General features: G+C 43.0%; 1 protein-coding gene across 10 annotated transcripts in view; it reads left to right on the forward strand.

Moving 5' to 3' along the window:
- SHANK3 (SH3 and multiple ankyrin repeat domains 3) overlaps positions 1 to 10,178 on the forward strand; it is a 448,201-nt gene extending 438,023 nt beyond the window's left edge. For 2 of the 10 annotated variants that reach the window (XM_040413566.1, XM_040413565.1), the window contains 2 exons: positions 5,729 to 5,881; positions 7,574 to 10,178. In XM_040413566.1, the coding sequence (XP_040269500.1) occupies positions 5,729 to 5,881; positions 7,574 to 8,102 (682 nt within the window). In that variant the 3' untranslated portion in view covers positions 8,103 to 10,178. Of the gene's footprint in view, positions 1 to 5,728; positions 5,882 to 6,955; positions 7,006 to 7,573 lie in introns of all 10 variants that reach the window. The other 8 variants (XM_040413568.1, XM_040413569.1, XM_040413573.1 and 5 more) reach the window with 8 other exon arrangements.
- Positions 10,179 to 11,204: the final 1,026 nt, after the last annotated feature.

The raw sequence follows: 11,204 nt of genomic DNA on the forward strand, positions 1-11,204 counted from the left end.
TTGCATCTCTTAAGGCCCTGTTCACATCTCCAGTGAATGTTTCCAGCAGGCTGTTTCGGCAGACAACAGCCTGCTAGAGTTTACCGGCTCCGGCATTACTGGATTCTCTAGTTCACAGCCGGATCCCCATTGACTGTAATGAGGTCCGGTGGTGATCCAGCCTCTTTCCAGCATAAATGGCGGGTTTCAGACAGACAAATACCACTGCATAGAGTATTTTTTGTCTGACCGACAGCTGCTATTTATGCTGGATCAAGCAGCCGGATCATCTCGGACAGAGATATGAACACAGCCTTAGGTAGGTGTCCATGGGCTTCTAGTAAACTCAGTGTCCTTATGCATGAATATTGCATCCAGCCATTTGTTGAGTCATAGTGTTATCCTAGCCTAATTGGTTATATACATGGTTAATTTAAAGGGGATCTCCAGGCATTACATTAAAGCCTGGCATCTTCTGTCCTGTGTAGGAAAGACAGTTTGGTCAGTACGTACCCGTCCGCAGCACTGCTGATGCCTATTGAAAGTGTGTCAGGTAAGTACTGTCCAAACTGTTTTTCCTATACCAGCATTTTACAAAAAGCCCGAAGTACCCCCTTAATGGACAAACTAACTGATATGGAGGCAAAACAAAGCACATTGAAATAGTCTTTAGTCTTCCAAAAACAGTGCCACAACACCGACCGTGGGGCAACCGAAGCGGATCGTGGACCAATTAAATTTAATGGGTCCGCAATCCGGCCGTTCCGCAAAAAGATAGGACATGTTCTATCTTTTTGCGGAACGGAAGTACGGGACGAAACCCCACAGAAGCACTCCATAAGGTTAAAGGGGTTTTTCAGGCTCCTGATTTTGATGACCTATCGGATCGGTGAGTGTCCGATACTCCAAACTCCCCACCAGTCAGCTGTTCCCTGCAGCCTCCGGCACTGGAACTAGCACTTTTGAATAGAGCAGGAAGCACAGCGCTGTTCATAGTGCAGATGCCGTTACTGCATCTCGGCTCCCATTGAAGTGAATGAGAGCTTAACTGCAGTAACTTGGCATGGCCACTACACTAAGAACGGAGCTGTACTTCCTGCTCCATTCACAGTTCAAGTTTCCAGAGCTGAAGGCTGAAGAGAGCAGCTGATTGGTGGGCGTGCAGGGTGTCAGACCCTCACCAACCAGATATTAATGGCCTATCCTGAGGTAGGTCGTGAGTATCAGAAGCCTGGAACACCCCTTTAATTCACTATTATGTTACCAGTTGTAACAATTAATACAGATTGTATGACATGAAGCAAGTACTGAAGTCTCAACATGTGAGTACATTGTAAGGTTATATACTGGCACGTGCAGGCTCTGAATAGACTGTTGATGTTCATTTTCGTACATGAAGAAGTACACTGTTAAAAGGATCTGCATATAAAAGCACATGCATGCTTTAGGCCTCATTCATACGTAAGACATTTTGGTCAGTGATTTCCATCAGTTATGGCTCATTCACACGACCGTATGAATGAGCCCGCCTCCGTGCCGCAATTTTGCTGAACAGGTGCAGACCCATTCATTTCAGTGGCCCCGCAAAAGAAGATAGAAAATTCCTATTCTTGTCTGCAGACAAGAATAGGCATTTTCTATGATATTGGCGGCCATGTGCGGTCTGCAAATTGCGGAACGCACACGGGACAGTGTTTTGCAGATCCGCAATTTTCTATGAGCCAAAACCAGGAGTGGAGACTACACAGATATAAAGTATAAGGGAAAGATTTGCTCCTGTTCTGTGTTTTTGACTCGCACCTAGTTTGGGCTCATAATAACTGATAAAAATCACTGATCAAACACTGACGTGTGATTAAATACTGGCGTTTATTTAAGGTCAGAAATGAGGCACCTGATGCTTGTCCTTACCAACAAATGTGATCCCTCCAGTACTAATTCCAGTTTCAAGTTATAATTTCTGTATTAATTTGAGCCCAATATGCAAAAGACGCAAACCGTACAGAAATGTCTTATCAGATTTGTCAATTACATAACATGCAGTTCTCTGGGTTGGCACTAATTCAACCTGTGGGATCTGGAGAGGAAGGACGGATTTCCTTATACATAGTCATTCTCTCTTAGCAGATTATCTAAAAGGGGTATTCTTTTGCTGTTTCTTATTTATGTATAAATCCAGCCTCTAACATTTTGTAATATAAGTGTATGTAATCTTCTGCTAGCATACTGTGCCGTTGATCTCTAGCCTTGCACAGTAGAATGGTATGGCCCACAGATTAGGCTTGTATTATTTATCTTGCTTATATAACGCTGACATATTCCACAGCACTTTACAGACATTGGGGGATCATTTACTACGCCCCTACGCCAGTGTTCTGGTATATTTTAAATGGGATTGCGCTTAAATTTAGGTGCAGTTGGTGTTTTTACTCTGCCCTTAGCACGCTCAAAGATGTGGGGGGGAGCTCCGTACCCCGACTCATTTATCATCATATACACCAGAAATCTTCTCCAGTTCCTTTCTGGAGTGGAATTTGGCTCTGGAGCACAGATAGCAGGTTTCTTAAATAATGTGTCACAACCTATATCAGAATGGTTTTTACTAACACTGGACTTTGTAATGGCTATCACACTCATTCACTGTCCCCACTGAGGTTCACAATCTAGATTCCCTATCCATATGACTTTGGTGTGTGGGAAGAAGCGGAAGTACCTGGACAAAACCCACAGGAAACACATGCAACTTCCATGCAGATGTTGCCCTTAGGCCTCCTGCACACGAGGCGCCCCGTGGTTGTGCTGCGGCCCGCAAAATGCGGGCCGCAATGCACGAACACCGTCCGTGGGGCAGCCGCAGCGGATTGCGGACCCATTCACTTTAATGGTTACGCGATCCGGCCGTTCCGCAAAAAGATAGGACATGTTCTATTTTTTTGCAGAATGGAAGTACGGGACGAAACCCCACGGAAGCACTCCGTAGTGCTTCCGTAGGGTTCCATTCCGTGCTTCCGTTCCGCACCATTCCGCATCTCCGGATTTGCGGACCCATTGAAGTGAATGGGTCCGCATCCGTGATGCGGAATGCACACAGAACAGTGCCCGGGTATTGCCAATCCGCATGCGGTCCACAATACGGCAACGGGACACCTACGGTCTGATACCAGAATCCCATCACCAACCAGTACAGGCAATTTTACTCTTTACAAAATGTCTTATACATATTTTGACTTTCTTTGGTCTGGAGTGCTGTATCAGCGCAGCCTGTCTAGTCTGTTCAGTCTCGGCACCCACACTATTAATCCTGGCGTGGGCGGCAGGGACTGAACAGACCTCACAGAATGTGCTGATACAGCACTCACTGCAGGAACAAAGCACTGACTGAAGCCAGGCTGCCACTGTAAAGGCTGGCATTGGAGCTAACTAATACTGGCCTCTTAACTCCCTGGATGCTGCAGTCAGCAGTGACTGCAGCATCTAGGCAGTTAGAGGTAGATCACTTTATGTCTATTAGATTGTGCTACAGACACAGCCTAATAGACTGCAGTGTACCAGTGCATTATGAAAACGATATCCCATCTCCCCCCAAAAAATTTCCATAAGTGGTTTAAATTGACCCTAGTGTGCGTTGTGTATTGGGGTAGAGTGCCTACATGGCAGCCACTGATTTTCCAGGGAGTCACTCCGGCCACACAACTCTCCCTGCAAGAAAAGTCCCTGTGAGAAAAGCGCATCACTAATTTTTGTCATTGTCATTATTTTGTAAAAGTGATAAAAAAAATATGCACACATATATAATCTCATGCTTGCTGGAATTTATGTAATAAAGATAAAATGTTATTTAAACCACCCTATGAACAACATAAAAATAAACAAAAACACAAAAATAATGGAATTGTTTTATTTCCTGACCACCCCCACCCCAAAACATAATAAATGTTGATCAATAAATCCTATGTACCCCCAAAAAAAGGTACCAATGAAAACTACATCTTGCCCCACTGAAAACAACCCCTCATATGACTACATCAGTGCAGAAATAAATAACTCCTGGCTCTTGAAATGCGTTAACATAAAGAGAAGTGCTATTATTATGAAAAAATTATTTTAAAAAAACACAAACTGCACACGTTTGGTATCGCCATAATCATACTGACCCACAGAATAACAGCCACACGCTAGTTATGCAGCACAGTGAACGTTATAAAGTGCACAAAACAACGGCGGAACTGCTTTTCTCATAACCATTCCAAAAAATAAAAGTTACATTATTTTTACTTTGCTGGATAAATGTATTTGCGACCTCTGGCGCTGATCATGTGTGCAGCCTGGCAGTTGGAAGAGTATTTGGAGGTTCCTAGTGTGAGGACCGTTGAGGGGAAAATGTACAGTGAGGCATCTAGTAAGGTGGCAGTAGGGACAATTAGGGACCTAGTGGAAACGGGGGTAGCAGAGACAGTGAGGTACCTAGTGTGAGGACCGTTGAGGGGAAAATGTACAGTGAGGCATCTAGTAAGGTGGCAGTAGGGACAATTAGGGACCTAGTGGAAACAGGGGTAGCAGAGACAGTGAGGTACCTAGTGTGAGGACCGTTGAGGGGAAAATGTACAGTGAGGCATCTAGTAAGGTGGCAGTAGGGACAATTAGGGACCTAGTGGAAACAGGGGTAGCAGAGACAGTGAGGTACCTAGTGTGAGGACCGTTGAGGGGAAAATGTACAGTGAGGCATCTAGTAAGGTGGCAGTAGGGACAATTAGGGACCTAGTGGAAACGGGGGTAGCAGAGACAGTGCGGTACCTAGTGGAGAAGAGGACCAGCAGGGAAAGTGGGGGTGAGATAGGTGGAGAAAGAGCAGCAGACATAGTGAGGTCCCTCTTCCTCGTGTCAGCCAGATTCTTCCCCTGAACTTCAAATTTATGTTACGTTACGTAAACCTGTTCCTAGCTGAGAGCCCAAAAGGCTACACAGCAGGGGCTTGTGAGCCCCAAATTGGGGTCCCAGGTCAGTACCATTCTACTGTGCAGAGACACGTGATAGCATCAGGGGTATGTGGGCAGTATTTTAATACACATATATTGGAAAATTGTATGGTTTCCTATACTACTAAATAAATGCATAAAAAAAAGGAATACCCCTGTAATAGTTGTGAAAAGTGCCACAAAGATCGAAACCCTTATATACAGTGTAAAAGATGTAATCATAGTGTTGTAATACATGCTTCAACCAAATGATCCAATCAGGCTAGAGCAGAATCCATGCAGAATTGTCAGAAATGAGTTCTCTGTTTTGTTCTGTGTGAGCCTAGCTGTAGTTTGGTTAGGCCGTGTTCACATATGCATTGTGAACTCCGAGGAACAGACGTATCTGGCATAGCCGCATGCAGCATTTTTTGTCTGGAGATCCGGCAATGGCTATGCTGGATGCGATGAACTCCAGTAGACTGTTCTTCTGCCAGAACAGACTAGCGGAGCACACAACACATGTGTGAAGGCAGCCTTATTAGCTCCTCTTACCACTCTGGGAGGAGACTGTCATGATATATCTGTTCTTGGTGCTGCAATGTTAACATTTCTCTCTCCATTTTTCACTCCATCTCTTTCCTACCCTTCTTTTTCTATCTTGCTATATCCCCTTTTTCTCTCCACTTTTTAACCCTGGTTTTAACCTTAATTTGTCACCTACCTCTCGCTCTTTCCTTCTGTCTATCTTTCTATCTCTCCCCTTTGCTTATATTGCATGTTGATCGTCTCAGACATTCAGATGTTCGGAATTTTGGCCCATTGTGTAAGTCTTTGCATGCAGCCACCAGTCAGCGGCAGGCTCTGTCTGTGTGTCTGTCTTCTTCCTTGAACTGTCTTGTGATCTCCAACCCGAGGGTCGGGGGGGTCAGTTTTCCTTCTCGGAGGTCAGTGGAGTCATATTTGGGAGTCTATTTCCCTTGTCTATAAGCTTCTAATCAAAATTAATAATGGCCTTTTATATTAATACTGCCAAGTTAATAGATCACATGATAAGCCCTTTTGTCAGGATTATATCTGAAGCCGGCCATACACATGTCGTCCAAACCCACCAATGTTGGCCGGACTGGCCAGTGATCTGATGTGTATGGGGGCCTCCTGACACTTCCCCAAAGGGAATGTGGGGGAGAGAAGGATTGGGAGGTTGGATTTCAACATAGCCAATCCTTTTGTTCTCAGGAGAAATAAGCCACCGTCAGAGGTTTCTGGCAGCTCTCCCCATTCAGAGCACATGCATGCTTGGCCAAGAAAGTGTTCATGTGTATGTGGAGGGGAGTGGAAGTAATAGCTGTCAGCCAATTCTGAGGTGTTGGTTGGTACCAATTATGCTTCCATTTCCTTCCTTCCTTTGACTTCTTTTTTAATAGACCCACAGTTACTAAACGGTGGTAAGTGAATATGTGTAAAGCTTGTGTCCCCATTTATAAATAAAAAATATGGAGCAGACATAATTCTTTAACACAATTCCACTGCGACGAACCAGTACACATATTGAGATATTCTTATGCTTGCTTCCACTTTATTTGCTACTTGGTCAATTTATATTGGTAGGCTAGGTCTACAAGGTCACGTTTTAGAGCAAGGGTCTCCAATCTTCTTTCCAGCTGGCCATATTTGTGACATTTTTATATTTTTATGTACAGTCATACTATTTAAATCATAAATAAAAAGTCCATATAGTTTCCAAAGGAGACTGCTGGGAGCAAGTGTCGAGTGCCTTCATCATGTCTTCTATGTTTCAGATGTGTCTGTTGCATATGATATGGATACAATTTTCATAGGCTACATTATATGTTGCCATATTCATTTACACCAATGTCGCATCTATGTAGAAACAAATCACACGTGCTGAGTATTGCTCTGGTGCCCTAGGGTGTACTGTACACCGTATGCTGAATGCTCCATAACCTCCATGACAATGGCATGGCTGAAACACAACTATTATCATTTTGTCATTTCAGTGAAAGGAATTTGAAAGCACGCGTATGTACTTACTCGGATCATACTTGTGGTACTGCCGTTTAGTAACTGCCAAATGACTTGTGTGGTTGCCTCATAATCTCAGTATTTCATTTTACACTCTTATTGATTTCATCCTTCCAATGCACCCCCAGAGAGTAGGTCGTAGAGATAATTAAAGGGATGTGATTTGAAAAGTTTAGATTATATTTAATGTATATTACTTTCTCTCTCCTTCTGTCTTCTTCCTTGTCTTCTGCCTTGTTACTGTTTTGTTGCACTGGTAACACTTCTTCCTGTATTATATGTCTTTACTTAATGTAATCCCCTTTCCATTTCTTGGATTCTGCCCTAATAATATACATGTTCCCTTATTTCCTAAACCACCATTTCCTAATATTCTCATCTAACTCTTAACCTGAACTACCAAATCGTTCAATTTTCTTTTCTCTCCCCCTTTCTGTTATGTTTTTTTCTTCACATTGTTCCGCATCTGATCACTTTCTGCTCTTTCTCTCTACATTTTTCATTTTCGTTGATTGCCTGTCCTTATTGCACTATCTCTCCCTACTTTGTCCTCTCTACTCCCTCTCCTTATATGTTTTCTTTCCCTATCACAGCTTGTTCAGCAGTCTCGGAGAGTTGCACACTATTTCCCAGCGCAGCTATGGAACATCCTACACCGTGCGCCCCGGAAGCCGCCACCCCTTGAGTCGCCGAGCACCCAGCCCTGTACCACCTTCGTCAGAGAGGGTGGAGCCCTTAGGTGGAGCACGTTCCTATACGCTTACACCCCCCACCATATTGAAGTCCTCCAGTCTCTCAATTCCTCATGAACCCAAGGAGGTGCGTTTCGTTGTAAGGAGTGTCAGTGCCCGGAGTCGTTCTCCTTCCCCATCTTCTGGGCATCCAATGCACAGTTCTCGCCCATTCTTGCAGAAGCCCCTTTCTATGTGGAATAAGTATGATGTAGGCGACTGGCTAGAGAGTTTGAACCTATCAGAACACCGTCTTAAGTTCCAGGACAACGAAATAGAGGGCTCCCATCTACCTGCTCTTACCAAGGACGATTTTGTAGAGCTGGGGGTAACCCGAGTGGGTCATCGCATGAACATCGAGCGTGCCCTTCGCCAACTAAGCACCAGCTGACCCGGTCAGGAGCTGCGGTCCCATCTCCCGGGAGGGCAACTCCGCACCGCTGCGGGGGGAGGAATTACTTTACATACACACAAAGACAGTCACTACTCAGAATACCTAAAACGCACACCTACTGATGTACAGAAATCCGGACTAGTAGAAAAATCGGAATGCCTTGAACATACTGGAATTGGTTCACACTGCTCAGAGCCTTTAAGTGGAGCCCATTGCTGTACACATACCGTGACGATTACATGTGCTAGCTTAATCACGCTTAACCTGTCACATTCAGACACGCTTACTCTGACACACACTGACACACAGCTGTTGACCCACACACTGACTGAAGGGAGACCTTGTACAAGTGATAGATCAGATGCATAATACTCTGAAAGCATACACCACATGTAACACCACAGAAATAATCCTCTCCTTGTGCGGTGCAATGGGGCCCAGTAATTGATCCCCCCCCTCCCTCTTTCTGTGCCAAGGAGGGGAGGTGGGATCAGTCACAGGGTCCCAAGGCCAGGCCACTGTGTGTTAATGCCACCTTTTTTTACCTGAATCAACAAGAGAATCACAGTCAGACAGTGAGATAAGTCTGCAGGGGAACGGGGTTGAGCTGCACACCTCCCATACCAAGATCTGACTCAAGTCCTGGAGAGAAATCCACGGATTGGTCTAGAAGAGGCCGCAGGTTCCAGCCACCGCCACTGTGGGACGCTTTTTATGCATCTTTTTAATTAGCTATATATTTGAAGAAAAAAAAAATGGACTTTACCTATATATATATATATCTCATATAAATATATAAATATATATATCTATATATATATCTATATACACAACACTCTCACTGGACTTTTTATATACAGCAGATCTGGGGGTATATAGAGGTATTGTCAGATACTGCAGTACCTCATTCTGGGGTTTCATTTGATTATTTTTTATCCCTATTGGAGATTATGAGCGTTTTTACAATAAACCCCTCACCATGCCACCAGCATTCTTTAGAATGGAACATGCATCTCTACATCTGAATTCCATCCGGAAAAAAAAGGGAGATCATCTTACTTTCAATGGTTTCTTACTTCATTCCAATGTCATATTTATTTGCACATGGGTGTTTATTAAAATTGGGCCATTCATTTAAAAAGGTGGAAGATTTGTCCTTTAGTTGTGACTATTATGTCGGACAGGATATTTCTTAATGTGTTATTTTTGCATATTCTTCCTTTCATGTGATATTCCGTAGAGGGCTTATTCTAGCATTTGAGGTGAGTTCTTTTTTTATGGTTTCGTTTTGGTTGGATGTTTAGTTTGAAATGTCTTGGGGGGGAGGTCACTTTTGGATATATGGTTTTCATTTCATTTGAAAGCATATTGAATTATTCCATTATTTTTTTTTTTGGTCTATTCAGGTGTTTAGAATTAGCAATTATTTCCTTACACTGCTTTTTGTGGTTTAGCCGGAGAAAGAATAGACCCTACGTAAACCCCCTGAAATGTTGTACCTATTCCCTAAGTAAATGTCACCAAGAGTCTCCCTCCCAGTGAATTGGGGTCCCAGAAACAAATGGGACATTCATGGTCAACTCTCTTCAATACCTTGTGTATTGTTAACGATCGTTTGGAGAGGAGGGACGATCACGGAGCCGGATGGGTCCTCTCATGTACTGTGTCCCTGTGCACCTGAAGATGGATTACCTGAGGGTGACCAACCTGGATCCGGTGTGCCTTATTGCCATGATAATCGCTTCAAGCCCCTAATGGGGAGAAGCAGTGTAATGTTATCCCATTTCCTGCAGTGCCTTATCGCCATTGTGGAGCTTAGACAAGACCCTCTAACTGTGCTACACTAGCAGCTGCCAATAGAGCAATGCCCAAGGTGGAGCTCTAGCTGCTACTTCTCTCACTGGATCAGCCCAATCCCTACACAACAATGGAGCCTCATGGACAGGGTTGTTTATCCAGTTATATCTGTTTGGCAGAGGGATGTTGAAGAACGAGGTTATTAAGGCCACATGCTTCTGCAAGGAGACAGGACACTAAAAATTTCAAGTGTAAATTGAATTTTAACCCCATGTACTATGATTCCCTTACTGGTACTAAAATATACAGTTATCCACAGCAACAAATACTGTGTGAATATTACTTTCCATTTCTGGGCTGACTCAGCAATATATGACACAAAGTGGAGGCCAGTTCTAAAAAGAAATGTCGCCCCCCTTTTTTTTATTTCGGAGATTTCTAAAAACTTTAAAAACTTTTGTCATTCCCTGCTCTCCTTAACATAACCTCTTAGCATTATGGAAAAAAAATTAAAACGCCATCAATTATCGAATATAGTAGATGCCCAAGTGAAAATACATAGCTATGAGTTCTGCTATTTGAAAAGTGACCATTTCAGAGAAGACTGTAGGAAATGTATTACATTTTTATTACATTTTACCCAAATAAAAAATACATTAAAAAAAATTGCCATAAAAGGAAAAAAATAATAATAAAAAATATTTATAAATAATAAAAAAATATATAACAACTACATTTCTAATAACTTATAAACTTTCAATACTGGAATTTACTGAAAGCATGAGACAAAAGGATGTGCCAAATTGAAGCTAATAAAATGTAAAAAATAGTTTGTATATTTTTATCTTTCTATGAGCAGCTTCTTTTTTGTGTTGACCCCGGTGACAATGTATATAGCCCTATAGAAGTTATAGAAAGCTCATTGCTATTATTTGTATGAATCCTTTCCCATACTTCTACCTTATAGACCATTTCAGGCACCGTACCACATCGTTACACATTCTGTTCCTAGCAAAAACCCATGTGTAACTTTTTATTGAACTGTTCCAAGAATTTTCCACCCGAAAAGTCCTCTCTTCTTTTTCCGGCTTTGCCAAAGCTTGAAGGGGAGGGACCGATGTTAATGTCTGATTGGGGAATCGGGATCCTGCCATGGGGTAAATATCATCTGGTGCTAAAAAAGAGAGAGTCGTGGTTTAATCTGCCCCTCTCGTATCTTAACGTTTTTAAGGCTTTCATACCGAGTGTGTGTTTCCCACAGAGCATTGCACAGCTACTGGGGCAGTTGTTCGATGTGTTAAC

This window comes from Bufo bufo, chromosome 1 (assembly GCF_905171765.1).
Source record: "Bufo bufo chromosome 1, aBufBuf1.1, whole genome shotgun sequence".
Lineage (NCBI taxonomy): Eukaryota > Metazoa > Chordata > Amphibia > Anura > Bufonidae > Bufo > Bufo bufo.